The sequence below is a fragment of the Coregonus lavaretus genome (assembly GCF_964263955.1).
Source record: "Coregonus lavaretus genome assembly, chromosome: 31".
NCBI classification, from domain to species: domain Eukaryota; kingdom Metazoa; phylum Chordata; class Actinopteri; order Salmoniformes; family Salmonidae; genus Coregonus; species Coregonus lavaretus.
In genome coordinates this window covers 38,776,354-38,800,924 of record NC_140018.1, presented here as the reverse complement: position 1 = coordinate 38,800,924, position 24,571 = coordinate 38,776,354, and the positions used below count along the sequence as shown (strand labels likewise).

At 43.6% G+C, this 24,571-nt stretch overlaps 1 protein-coding gene and 2 long non-coding RNA genes across 4 annotated transcripts; 1 reads left to right on the top strand and 2 right to left on the bottom strand.

Moving 5' to 3' along the window:
* Window positions 1-433: 433 nt before the first annotated feature.
* On the bottom strand, window positions 434-7,825 carry LOC311106466 (creatine kinase B-type-like). Its single transcript, XM_084148802.1, has 8 exons — window positions 7,777-7,825; window positions 6,793-6,997; window positions 5,385-5,539; window positions 4,974-5,106; window positions 4,013-4,184; window positions 3,106-3,229; window positions 2,608-2,797; window positions 434-849 (listed from the first exon to the last, which is right to left on the bottom strand). The coding sequence occupies exons 2-8, from the start codon at window positions 6,983-6,985 to the stop codon at window positions 671-673; spliced, it is 1,146 nt and encodes a 381-aa protein (XP_084004928.1). The 5' UTR covers window positions 6,986-6,997; window positions 7,777-7,825; the 3' UTR covers window positions 434-670.
* Window positions 7,826-18,124: 10,299 nt separating this feature from the next.
* Window positions 18,125-19,175, top strand: LOC311106889. 2 transcript variants are annotated; one of them, XR_014610361.1, is made up of 2 exons: window positions 18,125-18,793; window positions 18,925-19,175. It is a non-coding gene; the product is annotated as an uncharacterized lncRNA (long non-coding RNA). The 2 variants fall into 2 exon arrangements; XR_014610362.1 differs by having other exon boundaries at window positions 18,907-19,175.
* On the bottom strand, window positions 18,964-19,732 carry LOC311106890. The gene is made up of 3 exons (XR_014610363.1): window positions 19,690-19,732; window positions 19,277-19,579; window positions 18,964-19,048 (listed from the first exon to the last, which is right to left on the bottom strand). It is a non-coding gene; the product is annotated as an uncharacterized lncRNA (long non-coding RNA).
* Between the last annotated feature and the right edge of the window lie 4,839 nt (window positions 19,733-24,571).

Genomic DNA, 24,571 nt, shown 5'->3' with positions numbered 1-24,571 from the left:
AATAGATCTGAAACCATAGTATTTACAAGCTTATCCAAATGGCTTAGTCATTGATCTAGCTCTCGTCAATTTGTAAATGGTGTTATTGCTAATCGGAAAAGGGTAGATGTTCCTCTTGGAACTGACAGGTTGCATGACCTTATGTGCAATGTAACTTTGAATAAAGGTGGTACAATTGAGGGAATTAACTCAGAATACAGCGCATCTATAGACCCCTCCACACCATTTATTTGGTCTCCAACCCCTACGAATAGCATGCTATTCTCATGCTTAAGTTAAAGGTCAGAATAGTTTGAGAGAAGTGCATGAAGGGAATTATGTCAGAATTCCCCCTTGGTCAATTGAGCTAGGCAAGCTCAATTAAGCACAAAAAGTATTTGAAATGACTAATCTCCAAACAAATCTCTTGCTCAAAAAAGTAAAGACAAACATTCCATGGGCCAAAGATACTTTTATTTCAGGTGTTCATATCCATCAAACATTCTGCAAAAAGACTGCATTTGAGATACAAAATCCATCACACAGATGGAAGACTCGTCTAACTTTTGTGCCACTATGTCAGGCGGAGTGCATTTCCTTGATGTAGTTAAGATTGTTTTTGGAGACAAGGGGGCGATATTGGTGAAGGGGGGGTGAGAGATAAGAGGTCAGAAGGTTTGAGGGAGCGTGTTCACTTCTGGTCAGGCATCAGGTCGTCGAAGGACTGGCCGCCCTCCAGACGCTTTTCCATCTCGACGAGGGTCTTGACGCCGTCGACAACCATCTGCACCAGCTCCACCTCGGAGAAGCCCAGACGGTCGGCGTTGGAGATGTCGAAGACGCCGCCTACTGCTGCGGTGTCTACACCACCTGAGGGGGGAGTGGGAGAGACACAGAGCGTACATGTTTAGTACAAAAGAAAAGCTGAGCTAAAATGGTGGTGGATAAGGTTGGCTTCTCCGCCACTAGGGTGACAGGCCAATCCTGCTCCTGGAGAGCCAGTGGGTATGCAGGTTTTAGGTCCAGGCAGCCCTAATTTAACACATTTCAGCTACTGTAATCAAAGTCCTGGGGCCTCTTTATAAATGTTGCATGTGTACAAAATGCGCCAGTTCACGCAAAAGTTGGAATTTATAAAAACAGAATTTGATGTGAGAATGTGCTTAGCTTCCCGCAAACTATACACCAGGGTTCCCCAACTGGCAGTCCGTGGGTGGTTTTATTTGGCACCCCCAAGTTCTGAGAAAAGACACTTAAAATTCATTGTTGGACAAAAACACCATGAAAATCAGCTCCAATTGATTTTAATTTTGTAAATCTGTTCAAGTATTCCCACGCATAGAGACGTGATCGTGTACAAAATGTAAGCAAGGTTTGAAATGATTTCGTCAAATATTCTGTTAGGGCTTGCAGTCAATTTGCAGTCTACAAATTTGTAATTCTGTTCCGGCCCCCCGACAAAAACCCACTCAATAAGACCATGCATATGCACAGTCTCTAGTGGTTGAAGTATTGCATTGCAAGCAGGCAAGTTGCCTACCATTTGACATGCTTTTTCATAAAAAAAGACAAAAACAGGTAGCCTTAATATAACAAGATGGAATCATTTGCCATTTGTGAGAAGAGCAATTTTTGGCATCTTTGCATTCTAAAAGTAAGAAATAGGCATACATTTCCTATTTCATTCCATGATCCAGAATAAATTCACCTTTTCTGACTGATGGTTTCATACTCATGAAGTAGCCAAATATGTCTACAACATCCTATCATTTAATTGGACCCACTTTACAGTCGTTTAAGTATTTTGCTCCATGCAATCCAATCGAGCGCAGTTTAAGGGTAGAACAGACGGTTCACCTTTTCGATTTACATTTAGGGTACTGTACATCTGAATAGCCTACTGTAATTTGAAATGTTTCACATAAACAATATTTAACTTATAAACATAACATTTTCATAACCATTGCAGAATAAGCTTTAGCCTACAACAAATTACCATGCGCATCCCTAATTTAATTGGGCCTATTAGATAAACTATTTGAAGTGTTTTGCTCTATGCATCCGAAAGGGAGTGTGTAACTACCACTAAGTAGGCCTACTGTAGTTTTAAATTCGACATAGACAATGTTTCAGAATTAGCGGGCAGTGCATCATATTTAGGTTTGGGAAAAAGTAAAACAAACCATGTTTACAGGTCCACAACAATTTACAATAGTTTCTTTCAGAAACTGTCAGAGCAAATGTCACACCTCCAGAGAGACATTTGATTAAGTTTGCCATTGCCTTTAGAAACTGCCTTGGCCTAATTCCAATAAGGGCGTTATTGTCACCCAAAAAAGGGAATGAGCGTTTCAGGCAGAGTTTTAATGCTTGTTGATACGTGCACAGTTTCAGGACGAGTCTGATTTTTATTAATCAATATTTTTGTATGTGTGCAGTCTTTTCAGAAATGGTACATCTTGAATGCACAATGTTTTACCAACCTACAGTAACAAACATTGGTTAATAAATACAATTTGGAGAGACTATTCCAGGGCAATATATCAGATCTGCTGGATGTTCGCTTAATCCCAATAACTGCTAGACAGAATGTCCCATCTACATTTCCTAACAGGAAAATGTACATACCTGTGCCACGCTTCTGCAGCCTCAACCTCTTGAGGACCTCGCCGAATTTCTCGTGCTTGCTCATGTTGGGCAGCTTGACGTGCACGCCGGCGCGCAGCCCTGTGCCCAGGTTGGAGGGGCAGGTGAGCACGTAGCCCAGGTGCTCGTTCCACATGAACTCATGGCCCTTGTCCTTGAACAGTGTCTCAATCTGTAGAGGTCAGAGGAAACTGAGGTAAGGGGCTGAAGGTTATAAGTTGTGTTGAGAAAGCAACTGCAGTGTTGGGACTATTCTAGTTTAAGTTTAAAGGTTACCCCCTTTTTTGCAACAGTTTTTAAAGTGCCATTTCGCATTGAATTTTAAGTAGACTCCCAAATTGACTGCATTCAAATGTAACTAACCCTAAAGCAGTTGTTTGCTTTGCAATTTCTTTTGAACGTTACATTGTAGAATTGTGCCTTAGACTGGACTTTACACATTTGACATCCTTGACTCCTGAGTGCACATCACACACACACCTTTGTGAGGCCAGTGCAGAAGCGGTGGAACACCTCCTTCATGTTGCCACCCTTCTGCATAGAGATGACTCGCAGATGATCCTCCTCATTCACCCAGACCAGGAAGGTCTTGCCGTCATTGTGCCTGTCAACAAAATCAACATATTAGTTCACCATCGGTTGGAAGGAGACACCATTGTACATAACGATCAGGTTTATTCTCACTGAAGGCACCCTCCAGCTGGTACTCCAGTGTAGGGTGAAGTTATCCATAGACCCTGATCTTGGGTCAGTTTTTAAATGTTCCGCCACTAATGGTTAAGGTTAGGATTTAGGGAGGGTAGCTTATCCTAGATCTGTACCTAGGGTAACTTTACCCCAGAGCCTCCTTTAATTGACCCACAACATCAGAACACATAACTGCATATCACTATTTTAGAGCAGGGCTCTCCAACCCTGTTCCTGGAGAGCTAACATCCTGTAGGTTCACGCCAACCCTAGTCTAGCACACCTGATTCAAAAAATTAGCTGGTTGGTAAGCGGAGTCAGATAAGTCATAATTGGGGTTGGACCGGAAACCTGCAGAAGGGTAGCTCTCCAGGAACAGGGTTGGAGAGCCCTGTTTTAGAGTATGGAATGTGGATTGAAGAATTGTAAAATGGGGCCTCCTGTGAAATTTGACCATTGAAGCGGTCAACTAATTAACGTCCATTTTATTGGCACATATTCCTTACTGCACTTTCGCTCCTTCCTTCATGAACACCGACAGCCCATGGGAGGAATTCACTGGAAAAGCTGCATGGCAGGAGAATGCCAGAATCTAAATCCCTTTACTCATCTGCCATCATGAAAGGAAGCCATTTTGGACTGTTCAAGTCTACATGGAGAACTCACTCTGCCGTGGTGCCCCTTGGGCTGGGGAACTCACCAGATGCCCCTGCCGTCGGGCCAGTCACGGCCCATCCCGGACGCCAGCAGCAGGGGGGACACGGGTTTGTCGAACAGGAAGTGGTCGTCAATCAGCTGTTGCTGTTCATCGTCTGTCATGTTCTTCAGGGCGTAATACTGGCCATTGAGGTCTCCATCCAGTGAGGCTAGACCTGCGAACAAAAACATGAGAATGTCAGTAAAACAAGTAGGCCTACGGGAGTTGTCATCCTTTTTCACCAACTATAAAGCAAGTTGCATATTTGTAAGGATTAGATCAACAATCAAGCAGTTATATTTTTCAAAGTGCCAATTTTAGGTAAGGATTCCATTATACAGTGGTTTAAAGTACTACTTAAGTAGTTTTTTGGGGTATCTGTACTTTACTATTTATATTTGACAACTTTTACTTTACTACATTCTCTACCGCCTCTGATCTGGCAGACTCACTAAACACAAATCCTTAGTTTGTAAATTACGTCTGAGTATTGGAGTGTGCCCCTGGCTATCTGTAAATAAATACAAACAAGAAAATTGTGCCAACTGATTTGCTTAATATAAGGAATTTGAAATTATTTATGTTACTTTTCATACTTAAGTATATTTTAGCAATTACATTTACTTTTGATACTTAAGTACATTTAAAACCAAATACTTTTACTCAAGTAGTATTTTACTGGGTGACTTTCACTTCTACTTGAATCATTTTCTATGAAGGTATCTTTACTTTTACTCAAGTATGACAATTGGGTACTTTTTCCACCACTGCCATTATACAAAACGTATCTAGAATAAGTAAGTCTTAACCGATGCAAGTCAAGAGCAGCAAGCCAATTGCAGTGTGGCATCATTTCAATAGTATGATTAAGCCAAAGTTCCACTCAGTGCAGTCAGGGGGCAGCATCACAAAGGGCATGCAGCGGGACTCAAGGCATTGGAGAATAGAGGGCTCGGTTACGCACTTTCGATGGCCATGTTCTCGATGGCGCGTCGCTCCCCACGGCTGCAGTGTGGGGGGAGGCAGAACCCACGGACACTCCTGCCAGTTCGCACTCTGGAGCTCAGGACGTAGTTGGGGTCCAGGTCATCCCCACCCTGCCAAAACAACGATAACCACTGCGTTAGCAATTAGCATGAAAGCTAACAGGTATGGACATTTGAGCGACTGTAAACCAGGGATGGGCTACATGGAGGTTTGAAAACAATGGGTTGTGTGGCCATTATGACCAATATGGATTTTTATTGATGAATTACATTTCAAATTGGTTTCCTGAATAGTTTGCGACACTGACTCATGTATGCCAACCTTGGGTGTGTGTATGTGGTGAATCAGGTTGTGTGCATGCGAGGCGATTCGGCATGTGTGTCCTTACCACAAGGTTATCTGGGTTCAGGTCGGTCTTGTGTTTGTCTGAGGGCTTGTATCCGCCGTGGCGGTCTTCGATGATGGGGTCCAGCAGCTCCTTGAACACCTCGTACGTCTCCTCGTCTCCGGCCACACAGCCCACTGTCATGATGAAGGGGTGGCCTGGAATAAAATAGGGACAGGGTGAAACTGGGCCTTTAGGAATAAAATGGCGCCAACAGTTGATGCCCTCCAAGTGACGATTTCACTGACAAAATGCAGTCCATTGGTTTTGACAGGAATCGGTTTTGGAATTTTATACAAAATGGTGGTCAGTTGTGCCAGCGGTCACATTGGTCTTAGTTCCAATAAAAGCTTTAGCCACCCTCTAGATGCAAACTCCTGTCAGAATAACACCATCTACGGTGAAGCCATTGGGCATTAATACACATTTGTGTTGATATTCATAATGCTGTACATGTCAAGTGGTTAAGAAAAACATTAGGTTGAGGTGACTGAGGTTTGCATCAGACTTGGGTTCAAAAGCATTTGTATTTAATTATTTGTCATTTAAATACTTGTGTATTTTCAAATGCATTTATTTAAAATACTACTAGTGTAGGACCTGGGTTAAGATGCATGGGAGTATTTAAATATTTGTTTTTGAAAAAACATTATAGATTTTTTTTTAATGCATGCCAATACCGTCCATGTGCATTTCCAAATACATTCCAATATCCAACTACTAGTATTTTTTTACAAAATCAGAAAACGCTACTCCTCAAAATGTATTTGAAATAGTATTTAAACCCAGGTCTAGTTTGCATACCGGTACACATCTTCAGCTGGTTGACGCTTACACTGGATGTTGTAGTAGGGCCTCACAATAGAGTTGATCAAATTAAAGGCCTACATTACAATGCAAAGTCACAGTAATTCAGGTGTTAAATGGACATGTGACCCAACAACCTTGAGGACTAGAGGGGAATAAAATACAAGGCCTCAATTTAGCCTGTAATGCCACTTCCTCAGCAATGGTTCTATGTAGACAAATGGTGGACTTGACCTTGCTCAACAAAGGTGGTTGGTGATGCTGCTGTGACAAATGGAACAATAAATAGGCTATGACCATGGATCCCATGTCAGTCCTAATGCATTGATACCTAACTGGAACAATGAGCTCGACAGGGCCACAAATAATGCATTCCTTGTTTTATACTGAACATTGCATTAGTGGACACGGCACAGGCCCTTGGTAACAAGGTCACCGTTTCAACAGAGGTGGTTTTTCACCCGGTACGTGTGACATTGCAAAATCCAAGCACCGGATGAGTGGGTTGGGCTATAACTAAAGCCCTCTACCCTCTCGACCCACTTCACTCGAAGCAGCATAACAGTCGACTTGGGACCTAAGTCGGCAAACTATGACTATTTACCTGGGTTATCAACCCCAGTTTGAATGACATCATCCACGGTAAATCCACTTGGAGTTTCTTTGTCCCGCAGGTTGGCGTACATCTCTGGAGTGAGCACCTTGGCCATGTGGTTGTTATGCTGGCTGAGGTCGGGGTACTCCTGCTCCGCGGAGTAGTTCATCTTCAGTTTGTTGTGGGTATTACCGAAAGGCATGATTGCGTTCACCTGTGCACAAGGATGAAACTATGTGATGTCAGTGGCCAAGAGCCTATTCCCGACAAATGAAATAACTCTAATAGGAAAAAGGTCGACAAAGACTTTCTTTATAGGCTACTGTGACGCAGTGGTAGGCTATTTCGACACCCGGCTTTGAGAGGTAGCAAACAAATTCCTGCCATTTGCTTGCCCTTTCCTCATAATCTGAGATGGAATACACGCAACATACAATCGGTGCCCAAATGTAGCAATTAATTTGATCTTTAATGTCAAATCTCCAACATAAAGGGAATGCATGAATTAAAATGCATGTTAATCCAAATATCTAGGTTACAGTGTGAGGTCATACTGTGCACCTTTGTTTGAAGCGACCGAATGCGTAATGTACAGCACCAGATAAGACCTTGCAGATAGACCACGACCTTGCGGTCTCTTCTATGTAAACTGCTATGGCAAACGGAAAATACAACCCTTCTCTACACTAGTTGGAGGCGATTTTAACCAGGATAAAATATTTTACAAGTCAGTTCGATTTAATCGTTTTGATGTGAAACCAAATCACTGACGTCTCCCCATTTCTCTACGGTAGATGCGCTTTACCGAGATGCTGTCTAAAATACCAAAGTCTTTGTTCAACCTACATTCCAAACGTTTTACCATTGTCATCATATAGCCTATTTAACCAATACATGTATTAACTACAAAGCACATTCGACATAGCAATTCTGCAAATATGATGACATACTTATGAATTTATGCATGTAAACACCGTAAAAAACATATCTTACCGTAGGACGTTTTTCTTTGGGAAAGACACAAAAATCCTTTCTTGCAACACACACCAAAGCTAATACTGGTGTCCAGAATTAATCAGCTTTGCTATGTCTTTATATGCCTGAGGAGCTCTCATCTGATTGGATACTATTTAGAATCCATTCATTCTATTGGAGAGGGAATAACTCAATTGCATATAGCGACAGCGCTGCGATTTAACAGCCGAGACCTCTCAGATCACGTGGTGCTTTCCTTGACAGCTCTCTTTATTGACAGCAGTTAGACATAATTTAATGGTACCGGTGGCTACATTCAATTTATCCGCACTGGGATGAATGGATATTGATGCTCCTAGTAAGCCTGATTGTCTCCACACACAGAACCCTGCCTTGCTCAAGTAGCAATGTCAAATATGTTAATATGGTCAAATGGGCTTCAGGTAGCTTATACATAAGCTAAAATGTCTGGCTATTTCAGGGGAATGTTCTTGATGATGATGGTGATATTTAGTGGCCTATTAATAGATATTAATAATTTTAGATTTTCATATTTCATATTCCAGTACTTTTGTGTTGCTCGTTTGCAATAACATTATAACAATAGGCATATTATACACTCCATGGGGCAAATAAATATTTATCCTAACAAAGACATTGCCTTATGGATGTGCCATATTGATATGCACAACATAGCATTTTAGTCTTAACAACTTGTGTGGGTAGGCGTATGATAAAAGTGCTCAACAAATTCTTATTATAAACTGGGTCGTTCGAGCCCTGAATGCTGATTAGCTGACAACCGTGGTATATTAGACCGTATACCACGGGTATGACAAAACACATATTTTTACTGCTGTAATTACATTGGTAAACAGTTTATAATAGCAATAAGGCACCTCGGGAGTTTGTGATATATGGCCAATATACCACGGCTAAGGGCTGTGTCCAGGCACTCCGCGTTGCGTCGTGCTTAAGAACAGCCATTAGCCGTGGTATATTGGCCATATACCACACCCCCTCAGGCCTTATTGCTTAATTATACCTCAGAGAGTTAATACTGCACGGTTGCCTTCCATGTAGGGAGCATTTCTATTAAATATAACATCTTGCTGATGCCTGTATGGAGCTCTCATTAAGATTACTCTCTGAAGCAGAAAATGCACTACACAACTGATGTGTTGTTTTCTTTCCATTTATGTGTGACATAATTTGGAAAGGCACACATCTGTCTATATAAGGTCCCACAGTTGACAGTGCATGTCAGAGCAAAAACCAAGCCATGAGGTCAAAGGAATTGTCCGTAGAGCTCCGAGACAGGATTGTGTCAAAGCACAGATCTTGGGAAGGGTACCAAAACATTTCTGCAGCATTGAACACAGTGGCCTCCATCATTCTGAAATGGAAGAAGTTTGGAACCACCAAGACTCTTCCTAGAGCTGGCCGCTCAGCCAAACTGAGCAATCGGGGGAGAAGGGCCTTGGTCAGGGAGGTGACCAAGAACCCGAGGGTCACTCTGACATACAGTTGAAGTCGGAAGTTTACATACACCTTAGCCAAATACATTTAAACTCAGTTTTTCACAATTTCTGACATTTAATCCTAGTAAAAATTCCTTGTCTTAGGTCAGTTAGGATCACCACTTTATTTTAAGAATGTGAAATGTCTGAATAATAGTAGAGAGTGATTTATTTCAGCTTTTATTTCTTTCATCACATTCCCAGTGGGTCAGAAGTTTACATACACTCAATTAGTATTTGGTAGCATTGCCTTTAAATTGTTTAACTTGGGTCAAATGTTTCGGGTAGCCTTCCACAAGCTTCCCACAATAAGTTGGGTGAATTTTGGCCCATTCCTCCTGACAGAGCTGGTGTAACTGAGTCAGGTTTGTAGGCCTCCTTGCTCGCACATGCTTTTTCAGTTCTGCCCACACATTTTCTATAGGATTGAGGTCAGAGCTTTGTAATGGCCACTCCAATACCTTGACTTTGTTGTCCTTAAGCCATTTTGCCACAACTTTGGAAGTATGCTTGGGGTCATTGTCCATTTGGAAGACCCATTTGCGACCAAGCTTTAACCTCCTGACTGATGTCTTGAGATGTTGCTTCAATATATCCACATAATTTTCCTTCCTCATGATGCCATCTATTTTGTGAAGTGTACTAGTCCCTCCTGCAGCAAAGCACCCCAAAAGCATGATGTTGCCACCCCCGTGCTTCACGGTTGGGATGGTGTTCTTCGACTTGCAAGCACCCCTGTCACGGAATCAGCCGAGGCTGCTCCTCCTCCTTGCTCGGGCAGGCTTCGGCGTTCGTCGTCCCCGGAGTACTAGCTGCCACCGATCTATGTTTCGGTGTTTGACTTGTTTTGTCCTGATTGTGTACACCTGTTTCACATTACGTTGTATTGTATTCCCTATTTAACCCTCTTGTCGTTCATTGTGTGTTATTGTATTCGTCATCGGCAGTGTTCGTGTGCGGGTTGTTTTTCCTCCTTGTATGGAGATTTTTTTCTTTTCTGGTTACTTTCAAGTAAAGTACGTTTCCAGTAAGCTCTGTGTCCTGCGTTTGACTTCGCCTACCGCATTGCACCGTCGCATTCTGACAACCCCCTTTTTCCTCCAAACATAACGATGGTGATTATGGCCAAACAGTTCTATTTTTGTTTCATCAGACCAGAGGACATTTCTCCAAAAAGTATGATCTTTGTCCCCATGTGCAGTTGCAAACCGTAGTCTGGCTTTTTTTATGGTGGTTTTGGAGCAGTGGCTTCTTCCTTGCTGAGCGTTCTTTCAGGTTATGTCGATATAGGACTTGTTTTACTGTGGATATAGATACTTTTGTACCTGTTTCCTCCAGCATCTTCACAAGGTCCTTTGCTGTTGTTCTGGGATTGGTTTGCACTTTTCGCACCAAAGTACATTAATCTCTAGGAGACAGAACGTGTGTCCTTCCTGAGCGGTATGACGGCTGCGTGGTCCCATGGTGTTTATACTTGCATACTATTGTTTGTACAGATGAACGTGGTACCTTCAGGCGTTTGGAAATTGCTCCCAAGGATGAACCAGACTTGTGGAGGTCTACAATTTTTGTTCTGAGGTCTTGGCTGATTTCTTTTGATTTTCCCATGATGTCAAGCAAAGAGGCACTGAGTTTGAAGGTATACCTTGAATACATCCACAGGTACACCTCCAATTGACTCAAATTATGTCAATTAGCCTATCAGAAGCTTCTAAAGCCATGACATTATTTTCTGGAATTTTCTGAGCTATTTAAATGCACAGTCAACTTAGTGTATGTAAACTTCTGACCCACTGGTGATACAGTGAATTATAAGTGAAATAATCTGTTTGTAAACAATTGTTGGAAAAATGGCTTGTGTCATGCACAAAGTAGATGTCCTAACCGACTTGCCAAAACTATAGTTTGTTAACAAGATATTTGTGGAGTGGTTGAAAAACGAGTTTTAATGACTCCAACCTAAGTGTATGTAAACTTCCGACTTCAACTGTAGCTCCAGAGTTCCTCTGTGGAGATGGGAGAACCTTCCAGAAGGACAACCATCTCTGCAGCACTTCACCAATCAGGCCTGTATGGTAGAGTGGCCAGACAGAAGCCACTCCTCAGTAAAAAGCACATGACAGCCCGCTTGGAGTTTGCTAAATGGCACCTAAAGTACTCTCAGACCATGAGAAACAAGATTCTCTGGTCTGATGAAACCAAGATTGAACTCTTTGGCCTGAATGCCAAGCATCACGTCTGGAGGAAACCTGGCACCATCCCTACGATGAATTATGGTGGTGGCAGCATCATGCTGTGGGGGATGTTTTTCAGCGGCAGGGACTGGGAGATTAGTCAGGATCGAGGCAAAGATGAACGGAGCAAAGTACAGAGAGTTCCTTGATGAAAACCTGCTCCAGAGCGCTCAGGACCTCAGACTGGGGTGAAGGTTCACCTTCCAACAGGACAACGACCCTAAGCACACAGCCAAGACAATGCAGGTCTCTGAATGGTCTCTGAATGTCTCTGAATGTCCTTGAGTGGCCCAGCCAGAGCCCGGACTTGAACCCGATCGAACATCTCTGGAGAGACCTGAAAATAGCTGTGCAGCAACGCTCCCCATCCAACCTGACAGAGCTTGAGAGGATCTGCAGAGAAGAATAGGAGAAACTCCCTAAAATCAGGTGTGCCAAGCTTGTAGCGTCATACCCAAGAAGACTCGATGCTGTAATCGCTGCCAAAGGTGCTTCAACAAAGTAATGAGTAAAGGGTCTGAATACTTATGTAAATGTTATTTTTCCGTTTTTTATATGTAATACATTTGCAAACATTTCTAAAAACCATTTTTTGCTTTGTCATTATTGGGTATTGTGTGTTTATTGATGAAGAAAAAAACCAATTTCATTAATTTTAGAATAAGGCTGTAACATAACTAAATGTGGAAAAAGGGGTCTGAACTTTCCAAAGGCACTGTATGTGTGGGGTACAGAGATTGGGTAGTCATTCAAAAATCATGTTAAACATTATAATTGCACACATTGAGTCCATGCCACTTATTATGTAACTTTTTAAGGACATTTTTACTCCTGAACCTATTTAGGCTTGCCATAACAAAGGAGTTGAATACTTATTGACTCAAGACATTTCAGCTTTTCATTTTTAATTAATTTGTTAAAATGTCCAAAAACATAATTCCACTTTGACATTATGGGGTATTGTGACATAACATCCAGTGGTGTAAAAATACTTTAAAGTACTACTTAAGTATTTTTGGGGGGATCTGTACTATTTATTTTTGACAACTTTTACTTTTACTGCACTACATTTTCTAAAGAAAACTACTTATTACACTTTAGTCATTTAGCAGACGCTCTTATCCAGAGCGACTTACAGTTAGTGAGTGCATACATTTTCATACTGGCCCCCCGTGGGAAACGAACTCACAACCCTGGCGTTTCAAGCGCCATGCTCTACCAACTGAGCTACAGGGGACCATACATGTTCCCTTACACCCAAAAGTACTCGTTACATTTTGAATGCTTAGCAGGACAGGAAAATTGTCCAATTCACACACTTATCAAGAGACTCACTAAACACACATGCTTAATTTGTAAATGATGTCTGAGTGTTGGAGTGTGTCCCTGGCTATCCGTAAATAAATAAAAAAAAAACAAGAAATGGTGCCATCAGGTTTGCTTAATATAAGGAATTTGAAATGATTTATACTTTTCCTTTTGATAATTAAGTATATTTTAGCAATTACATTTACTTTTGATACTTAAGTATATTTAAAACCAAATGCTTTTAGACTTTTACTGAAGTAGTATTTTACTGGGTGACTTTCACTTTTACTTGAGTCATTTTCTATGTAGGTATCTTTACTTTTACTCAAGTATGACAATTGTGTAATTTTTCCACCACTGATCAAATCTCAATTAAATCCATTTGAAATACATTCTGAAAGTACTACTGTTTGTGGCAGATGCTAAAATGCACACTGAACGGGTCTTGTTTTTGCGTCAAAGTGTAATCCTGAGTGGGAACTGTTAACGAGATGCAGCGCCATCGTCGTAACTGGCGTGTCGCAGGAAGCAGTTTGATGACAGGAAAGTCGAGGTGAGGAGGATAATTATTTAAGATACTCTTTGAAGAGGTAGGGTTTCGGGTGCTTTCGGGAAGATTTGCAGGGACTCTGCTGTCCTAGCTTCAGTGGGAAGCAGGTTCCACCATTGGGGTGCCAGGACAGAGAAGAGCTTGGACTGGGCTGAGCGGGAGTTGCCCTCCTGTAGGGGTGGCAGGGCCAAGAGACTAGAGGTGGCAGAACAGAGTGCTCGGGTTGGGGTGGACATGAGACTAGGAGTGTGTGTGTAGGGTTTTAGCATAGCCTGAAAGTCGTTCTTATAAAGGAGTTCCTATTGCTGCACCATGGTCTTGTAGTGGATGTGAGCTTTGACTGGAAGCCAGTGGAGTGTGCGGAGGAGCTCCACTGGTTGAAAACCAGGCAGGCTGCAGCGTTCTGGATAAATTGCAGGGGTTTGATGGCGCAAGCGGGGAGCCCAGCAAAAAGAGTGTTGCAGTAGTCCAGACGGGAGATGAGAAGTGCCTGGATTAGGACCTGCGCCGCTTCCTGTGTGAGGTATGGTCGTACTCTACGGATGTTGTAGAGCATAAACCTGCAGGAGCGAGTCACTGCTTTGATGTTTGCAGAGAATGACAGGGTGTTGTCCAGGGTCACGCCAAGGTTCTTTGCACTCTGGGAGGGCGACACTGTGGAGTTGTCAACCGTGATGGCGAGGTCGTTGAGCGGGCAGGCCTTCCCCGGGAGGAAGAGCAGCCCCGTCTTGTTGAGGTTGAGCTTGAGGTGGTGGGCCGACCTCCAAGCTGAGATATCTGCCAGGCACGCAGAGATGCGTGTCGTCACCTACGTGTCAGAAAGGGGGAAGGAGAAAAGTAGTTGAGTGTCATCCGCATAGCAATGATAGGAGAGACCATATGAGGATATGACGGAGCCGAGTGATTTGGTGTATAGAGATAAGAGGAGAGGGCCTAGAACCGAACCTTTTGGGGACACCAGTAGTGAGAGAACGTGGTGCCGACACAGATCCTCTCCACATCAGCTGGTAGGAGCGGCCTGCCAGGTAGGATGCAATCCAAGAGTGTGCAAAGCCTGGGACGCCCTGGGAGGGTGGAGAGGAGGATCTGATGGTTCATGTTGTCGAAGGCAGCGGATAGATCTAGGAGGATGAGAACAGAGGAGAGAGAGTCTGCTTAAGAAGTGTGGAGAGCCTCTGTGACACAGAAAAGAGCAGTCTCGGTTGAGTGACCAGTCTTGAAGCCTGACTGGTTATGTTCAAGAAGATCATTCTGAAAGAGATAACGAGAGAGTTGGTCAGAGACAGCACGCTCAAGTGTTTTGGAAAGAAAGAAAGAAGAGATACAGGTCTATAGTTTTTGACGTCAGATGAGTCGAGTGTTGGTTTCTTTGGGAGGAGGGGAGCGACTCGGGCCATTTTGAAGTCAGAGGGGATGTTGTCAGTGGTCAGGGATGAGTTGATGAGGGAAGTGAGGAATGGGAGAAGGTCTTCAGAGATGGTCTGGAGAAGGGAGGAGGGGATGGGGTCGAGCGGGCAGGTTGTCGGGCGGCCAGACCTCACTAGTTGAAGGATTTCATCTGGAGAGAGATGGGAGAAAGAGGTCAAGGTGTAGGGTAGTTCTGTGTGAGTGGGACCAGTGGACTCAATAGGCTGAGTGAATGAGGAGTGGATGTCGTCAATTTTTTTTTCAAAGTTGTTGACAAAGTCATCCACAGAGAGGGAGGAGGGGGGAGGGGTGGACAATTAAGGAGGGAGGAGAAGGCCGAGCAGGCCGTGAGGAAAGGGGACAGTGCGAGTCATAGGATGCAGAAAAGGAGGAGAGGCAAAATGAGGAGACAGGAGGGAGAAGGATTTAGCAGAAGGGAGAGAAAATAGGATAGAAGAGGAGAGAGTAGTGGGAGAGAGAGAGAGCAAAGATTACGACGGCACATGACCATCTGGGTAGGGCTGACTGGCTAGGGTTGGAGAAAAGGGAGACAGAAAAGGAAACAAAGTAGTGATCAGAGACCTGGAGGGGGGTTGCAGTGAGATTAGTAGGCAAACAGCCTCTTGTAAAGATGAGATCAAGCATATTGAGGAAAGGGGAAAGGAGGGGAAAGAAAGAGTTGGAAAGAAATTATTCGAAGTCAGACGTCGGGAGGTTGAAGTCGCCAAGTACGAAGAGCGGTGAGCCATCGTCAGGAAATGAGCTCATCAAGGTGTCAAGCTCATTGAGGAACTCTCCAAGGGCACCTTGTGGGCGATAGATGACAACAATGTTAAGCTTCAGTGACAGTGACAGCATGGAATTCAAATGAGCAGATGGACAGGTGAGAGAGGGAGAAAATTGAAAATCTCCAGTTAGGAGAAATAAGTAGCCCTGTGCCAACACTGCGACGACCAGATGCTCTTGGACTATGAGAGAAAACGTAGTCAGATGAAGAGAGAGCAGCTGGAGTTGCAGTGTTCTCTTGGGTGAGCCATGTCCCCGTCAGGGCCAAAAAGTCAAGGGACTGAAGGGCAGCATAGGCTGAAATGAACTCAGTGTTCTTGACCGCTAATTGGCAGTTCCAAACGCTGCCAGATACCTGGAATTCCACATGGGGGTTGTGTGCGCAGGGTACACTTAATTAGAATGGTTGCAGCCAAGGGGTGGGGAGCGTCTGTAAAGCCTACAGGGAGAAGAGCGAACAGGTATAGAAAACACACACATAGTTGCCAAAGCTACAAAATAGCAAAATTAGATAATCCGAAAATAACTAGGTAAGATACTTAAGTGAGAGAGTGGTGTGGAGCCTTCCTCTCTTTCCTTCCTCAAATAACTCTCCAGAACAACTTGGCAGAACCGTCTTTGTTTTCGCAACGGTCTTAGTTTTGCCGACGAGACCACCACTGACACGACCGCCGCTTACAGCTGCAGCTGAGAAACCAGGGGAGACTGAAGTACTAATACTAATTGCTAATTGCCTAGCAGAGGTGAAGAGCACACCTCCCTGGTTGTGAGATGACATTACAAGACAATGTTTCCTGAACGTTATTAGAAGGTGTTCAGTTAAGCATGGGGTTGCGGAAACATTCAGACATGTTGAAAGGCAAACTTCTTCTTCAGGACATCATGTCAGTGTTCCAGAGATGTCTCAGTGCAGTTGTGAAACACTGGACAAAACAAACATTAGAAAAGTGCTATCTTAACCAACCAATATATTCTGGAAACCTAAGCTTTGTTATTGCTTAGTAAGCACCATCTCGTTGCAGTTCTGTCAGAGGTGACACAAGAAAATGTCAGTGGCACGGGCACTTTGTGAGACTCCGCAGGCCCAGAGTCGCCCTTGGCTCCCTATTTCTGACAGACGGATGCGTGGGTGAGAATATTCATGAGGAGGACGGACATCAGACAACGGCACAGCGGGAGAGAGGCAAGGTGAAAGGTGACCGAGGCTCAGCTGACACATTGTAATGTTAAGAGAGACCAAAATGCCCAAAGTATCACTCCAGTTGGTCTAGAACGGAGGGGTTCTCTTTTCAAAGAGCCCTTTCAATAGTTGAAGAAGGGAAGGAAATCATGTTTCTTGGAGATTGAGAGGTGACTGTCAACATTTGGTTTCGCACAGTCCCAAAAGACTGCGATTTCAGTTGTTCCATTGATAGTTCAAATGGGAATTACAGTGCAGAAAATGTGAAGTGTTTCATATAAATTATGCTTACCTCAATGTGGGATGATGTGATGTTTCTTTCCCATACTGGACTAGCCCTTCATTACCCTGCAGTACCTCACTGAATTGCCTGTCACTCCCATCTGATCATCGATGAAACACTGTCTTTGCATTTCTCCAGAAACAAATATGTGTCAGACCCACATGAATGTATTTACAGATGCACTCATAACTACATATTCCCCTCTACCTAAATAATCACTGCATTCCCTGCCCACAGTCATCCCACTGGGCACACCAACGTGGAAATGTGGGTAATATTTGGTTGAGACGTTGATCAATGAGATTTCAACCTTTATTCACCCACTCAAATAGACAGCTAGAAGATTGTTGAATTCCCAATGTGTTATCACTATGCTTTCAACCATCTAAAAGTAAAACCAAATTTCAATGGAAAAACAATGTCAGATTTTTGGTTTAGTTGGCATCTAAATGTGTTTTTACTGCACCTGCAACCATTTTAAAGCACAACATAGCTCAAATGGGAATAGAATGTGTTATCACTGTGCTTCATCTAATAGCACAACCAAATGACCAGGGCCCGTATCCTTAAAGATTCTGAGAATCCTCTCAGAGAGCTCCTAACTTAACCTAAAAATTCCTTGCCAGGAGTTTTAGCTTAGAAGTGATTCCAGAACATTTTCAGTGAACTCTGAGCCAGGAATGGATGAAAAATCCTATCTTAGTGAGGAGGTGTGGTTGACCCCGTTGCTAGGTATGAGTCATCATTTCAAAAGCCGTGATTGGTTGATCCTACAAGTTTGATGAAAATGAACTTTTGGTGATAATGAGCAAAGGATGTACCCTCAAATCAATAAACATAATTATACACTCTAATCTTATGCAGACTATAATTGTAAATAATATTTCACATTCAAGAAAATATCTGGAAAATGAATAGTAAGCTGTAGGGGTTATAGCCTAACATTAGAATCTAAAATATGTGAAAACTTAAGCTCATTACACCCTGTTCAAATAATGATTTGTGTCTCATTTGCTCATATTAATATCCTAGCTGGCATATTTTGTACTTTCACTTCCATATGGACCCCATTGAAAACAAGATGGCCTATCTCAAGGGGCTGTCCTTAATGAAGTAGAAATTGCAACGTTACAACTCAGTGTGAACTTAACGAGGGTAACACAGCTCAGCTTTTAACAATGTCTGTGATTGCTGGCTGGTCTATTTATGAAGGCTTGTTAACAAATATCCTACAAACACAGAAAATGGAGAAAAAAAGGAATCGCAAGCCGAACTGGACTGAGGAGCAAGGTTTGTTGCTGGCCCAGTTGGTGAACGAACATAAAGGTATGTTACGAGGAAAATTTGGCCCAACTGTCACTAGCCAAGGCAAGAGGCGCGCCTGGGACACAATATCCCAAACAATCAATGCCTCTTTTCCACTGGTGGTGCGGACAGGCGACGATTGTGAGAAAAGGTGGTATGTGCTGCAGTCCAAGGCAAAAGATGAGATTGCAGCACACAAGCGGGAATCCTCACTCACAGGTGAGCAAAATACTATGGCCTACCACATAATCTGGCAATTTGCTCCTGCTGGCAAAGTTAATTTACATGCCTAAGTACTGTGTTCATTGACTGTTTCTTTCTAGGGGGTGGACCACCTGCAAAGCGGCTGTCCCAGGTGGCCGACACTGTCTTTCAAGTCCTGGGACACTCTGAGGTCAGTGTCACCGGGCTGCCAACAGGCATTGACACGTCAATGATGCAGGCCCTTGAAATGCAGCAAAGGTAGGACACAGGGTTATTCATATCAACAGTGTTTATTCATTGCAGAAGCCATTTCATGTGTTATCCATGCTCATTGTATTAAATTAATTTAATCAAAACAATAATTAAACTAGGCCTATGTATTTCTGTAGCATGGAGCCATCACAAGAACCGGGCCCATCAAGTTTGCCGCCTGAACCATCTGCAGCTGCTACTCAGGATAGCCCGGCGGATCAAACACCATTCCCATCCGCAGCACCTGCTCCGTCAGCATCCCTGCAGGAGAGAAGATTGCAACTCACAATTGATGTGTTTGAACAACAAAAAAAAGTCCTTTCCCTTCAGGAGGAGTACTACCGCCTTAAAATTGAACACCTAAAAAATAAACCATTTAGAGATTGTGTTCTGTGTCTTGCATTTAACAGTTGCAGGTGATGTGCAGTAAAACTGTGGTAGTTCTTAATACCATCACAAGTTCTCAAATGACATGGGGCTACAGCTTGCCTGAAATGTAAATTTGTGAAGTTTGCCCTGTAAGGCAGTCCACTCTGGGCTCGGTTCCCCTGTGGAATGTGAATATCTTCTTCACCACCATCCTCATCGTTGTCTCCATCCTCATCCTCATCGCCATCCTCCAGAGGTTCTGCAATCTGTCTAACCTTGCAAATATTGTGTAATATTGCACAGGCTATGATGACTTTGCTGACTTTTTCAGGCCTCAACCGCACCTCTCTGTGGAGAACATGAAAGCGCCTCTTAAGCTGGCCTATGCCACGCTCCACCACCGCTCTTGTTGTCTTGTGGGCCCTACAATAGAATACAGACCTTTAATTATTTGATGATAATATTGCACTACTTGGATGCTCTAACATATTGCTTGCATTTCATTTCCATGATTTTTGTATTGTTTGGCTTACCTGTTATAGTTTAGTTGGGGCCCTTGGCGTGGCTGGAGGTAAGGTGTAAGGAGCCATGGTTTGCATGGGTAGCCACTGTCCCCTAACAAGTGGCAATTAGCTGGCACATAGCGTCTCTCAAAAAGCTGTCTGATGCCACTCTCGGAGAGCATTCTCGCATCATGTGTGGAGCCTGGCCATTTAGCCACAATGTCCAAAATCTTCCAGGCCGCATTGAACACTATTTGCACATTGATGCTGTGGAAATTCTTCCTGTTAACAAAGACAGCCTCGTCCTCTGATGGCGCAATTATTCTCACATGTGTTCCATCAATTACACCCACAACGCCAGGGAATCCTGCAATGTCCATAAATGCCCTTTTATGTGTGTGTAAAGTGCGGGCATCCAGCGGGAATGAAACAAATTGTGTCACAATATTAGGTTGTGACAAAGCTGTCAGTGTTTGGGTGATGACTCTGCTGACGGAGGATTGGGACAGACCCAAGTCATCACTGCTGCATTGTTGCATTTTCCCTGTTGCCAAATACCTCAGGGTTGTGATTACTTTCTTCTCCGGTGTAATAGCGTTGTGGCGTCGAGTTGGTGAAGTAATTGCATCTCTAAGGAGATCCACCACAAACATGATTCCTGCACGATCCAATCTGTAGCGTCTCAATAATTCCCTGTCATCCAGTGTTTGCAGGACATCTCTCCTGCCTCCTCTGTTGGCCATTTTGTGCAGCTGCTTAGGGTAACTCCTAAGCCACTAAAAGTCCTCTTCCCTGCTCTTAGCAGATCTCGCCTTAGGAGCCCTTTTAAGCACTAGGACTCTTGAGGAATAGCTTTTATATTAACTGGGATTTTCGTGTCACTTTTAGGGGAAATTCTAAGAAAACGTCATGCCTCTGAGAATTTTCTTAGAATTTGGCCGCTAGGAGCCACTTTTTGCACAAAAATTCTTTAGAGATACGGGCCCAGGCTTGCAGTTGAGATTACATTAAAGGTACAAAGGGCAAGTGATCAATGCTGTTCAAGATTCTGCACAGATTATTATAGCAATTGTGAAGATATTCAGAGATCGGCCACTTTTGCACGCTATCTTGAACAAATCAAATCAAATCAAATTGTATTGGCCGAATACAACAGGTGTAGACATTACAGTGAAATGCTTACTTACAGCCCTTAACCAACAATGCATTTATTTTTTAATAAAAAAAGTAAAATAAAACAACAACAAAAAAGTGTTGAGAAAAAAAGAGCAGAAGTAAAATAAAATAACAGCAGGGAGGCTATATATACAGGGGGGTACCGGTACAGATTCAATGTGCGGGGGCACTGGCTAGTTGAGGTAGTTGAGGTAATATGTACATGTGGGTAGAGTTAAAGTGACTATGCATACATAATTAACAGAGTAGCAGCAGCGTAAAAAGATGGGGTGGGGGTGGGGGGGCATTGCAAATAGTTCGGGTAGCCATGATTAGCTGTTCAGGAGTCTTATGGCTTGGGGGTAGAAGCTGTTGAGAAGTCTTTTGGACCTAGACTTGGCACTCCGGTACCACTTGCCGTGCGGTAGCAGAGAGAACAGTCTATGACTAGGGTGGCTGGAGTCTTTGACAATTTTGAGGGCCTTCCTCTGACACCGCCTGATATAGAGGTCCTGGATGGCAGGAAGCTTGGCCCCAGTGATGTACTGGGCCGTACGCACTACCCTCTGTAGTGCCTTGTGGCCGGAGGCTAAACAGTTGACATACCAGGCGGTGATGCAACCAGTCAGGATGCTCTCGATGGTGCAGCTGTAGAATTTGTTGAGGATCTGAGGACCCATGCCAAATATTTTCAGTCTGAGGGGGAATAGGCTTTGTCGTGCCCTCTTCACGACTGTGTTTGGACCATGATAGTTCGTTGGTGATGTGGACACCAAGGAACTTGAAGCTCTCAACCTGTTCCACTACAGCCCCGTCGATGAGAATGGGGGCATGCTCAGTCCTCTTTTATTTCCTGTAGTCCACAATCATCTCCTTTGTCTTGGTCACCTTGAGTGAGAGGTTGTTATCCTGGCACCACATGGCCAGGTCTCTGACCTCCTCCCTATAGGCTGTCTCATCGTTGTCAGTGATCAGGCCTACCACTGTTGTGTTGACGGCAAACTTAATGATGGTGTTGGAATCGTGCCTGGCCATGCAGTCATGGGTGAACACTTGCCAGTTGGTCAGCGCATGCTCGGAGTACACATCCTGGTAATACGTCTGGCACTTCGGCCTTGTGAATGTTGACCTGCTTAAAAGTCTTACTCACATTGGCTACGGAGAGCGTGATCACATAGTCATCCGGAACAGCTGGTGCTGTCATGCATGCTTCAGTGTTGCTTGCCTTGAAGTGAGCATAGAAGTGGTTTAGCTCGTCTGGAAGTCTTGTGTCACTGGGCAGCTCGCGGCTGTGCTTCCCTTTGTAGTCTGTAATAGTTTTCAAGCCCTGCCACATCTGACGAGCGTCAGAGCCGGTGTAGTACGATTCAATCTTAGTCCTGTACTGACTCTTTGCCTGTTTGATGGTTCGTCGGAGGGCATAGCAGGATTTCTTATATGCGTCCGGGTTAGTGTCCCGCTCCTTGAAAGCGGCAGCTCTACCCTTTAGCTCAGTGCGGATGTTGCCTGTAATCCATGGCTTCTGGTTGGGGTATGTACGTACGGTCACTGTGGGGATGACGTCATCGATGCACTTATTGATGAAGCCAGTGACTGATGTGGTGTACTCCTCAATGCTATCTGAAGAATCCTGGAACATGTTCCAGTCTGTGCTAGCAAAACAGTCCTGTAGCTTAGCATCTGCGTCATCTGACCACTTTTTTATTAACCGAGTCACTGGTGCTTCCTGCTTTAGTTTTTGCTTATAAGCAGGAATCAGGAGGATAGAGTTATGGTCAGATTTGCCAAATGGAGGGTGAGGTAGAGCTTTATATGCGTCTCTGTGTGTGGAGTAAAGGTGGTCTAGATTTTTTTGTCCTCCTGGTTGCACATTTAACATGCTGGTAGAAATTAGGTAGAACTGATTTAAGTTTCCCTGCATTAAAGTCCCCGGCCACTAGGAGCGCTGCCTCTGGATGAGCGTTTTCCTGTTCACTTATGGCCTTATACAGCTCATTCAGTGCAATCGTAATGCCAGCATTGGTTTGTGGTGGTAAATAGACAGCTATGAAAAATATAGATGAAAACTCTCTTGGTAAATAGTGTGGTCTACAGCTTATCATAAGATACTCTACCTCAGGCGAGCAACATGCACGCTTTCTATTATTATTTAGTAACAGAAACCTCAAAATGTGGCCATGGATGTGTTACTCATTTTAAGGTTGAATAAATACTGTTACAGTAGTTTGTAAGATAGCCTTAACGTTAGGCTATTTACTGTATTACAAAAGTAATATTGAATTGTGTTTGGTTGACAACACAACCAAACATCAACATTTAAAGGAGATGTACTCTATCTAATGCTTGAATAATTTCACCTGAGCCACTGGCTTAATCTTATTCTTTAACTTAGATTTTTGGTTGAGATGGAGATGTGAATCCAACATATGAATTATGAATTTGTAGACAAACTGGAATTAAAGCCAGACTAAGTCAGTAGCACAGCTAGAACTATCCAAGCAGAAGATACATCTCCTTCAAATGTTGATATTTGGTATTGACAACCAAACACAATTCAATATCCAGTTTGTTTACAAATTAACATAATTGGTATGTTGGATTCAAGTCTCCATCTCAATCTATTCTTTCACTTTGAATTTTGGTTGAGATGGAGAAGTCTTTAACAAAATAATGGTGGGTCTGGAGTTCGGACTCACAGCCTTTTCTAATCATTAACTTAAAGATTACATTTTCAATCAACCAAAGCTTGAAAGCCTTATATGTATTGTCTGTTTTTTGTTGAATTGAAACAATAGCTGTTGATGACTTTGCAAATGCAAAGTATAGTTTCATTGATGATATACACTGCTCAAAAAAATAAAGGGAACACTAAAATAACACATCCTAGATCTGAATGAATGAAATAATCTTATTAAATACTTTTTTCTTTACATAGTTGAATGTGCTGACAACAAAATCACACAAAAATTATCAATGGAAATCAAATGTATCAACCCATGGAGGTCTGGATTTGTAGTCACCCTCAAAATTAAAGTGGAAAACCACACTACAGGCTGATCCAACTTTGATGTAATGTCCTTAAAACAAGTCAAAATGAGGCTCAGTAGTGTGTGTGGCCTCCACGTGCCTGTATGACCTCCCTACAACGCCTGGGCATGCTCCTGATGAGGTGGCGGATGGTCTCCTGAGGGATCTCTTCCCAGACCTGGACTAAAGCATCCGCCAACTCCTGGACAGTCTGTGGTGCAACGTGGCGTTGGTGGATGGAGCGAGACATGATGTCCCAGATGTGCTCAATTGGATTCAGGTCTGGGGAATGGGCGGGCCAGTCCATAGCATCAATGCCTTCCTCTTGCAGGAACTGCTGACACACTCCAGCCACATGAGGTCTAGCATTGTCTTGCATTAGGAGGAACCCAGGGCCAACCGCACCAGCATATGGTCTCACAAGGGGTCTGAGGATCTCATCTCGGTATCTAATGGCAGTCAGGCTACCTCTGGCGAGCACATGGAGGGCTGTGCGGCCCCCCAAAGAAATGCCACCCCACACCATGACTGACCCACCGCCAAACCGGTCATGCTGGAGGATGTTGCAGGCAGCAGAACGTTCTCCACGGCGTCTCCAGACTCTGTCACGTCTGTCACATGTGCTCAGTGTAAACCTGCTTTCATCTGTGAAGAGCACAGGGTGCCAGTGGCGAATTTGCCAATCTTGGTGTTCTCTGGCAAATGCCAAACGTCCTGCACGGTGTTGGGC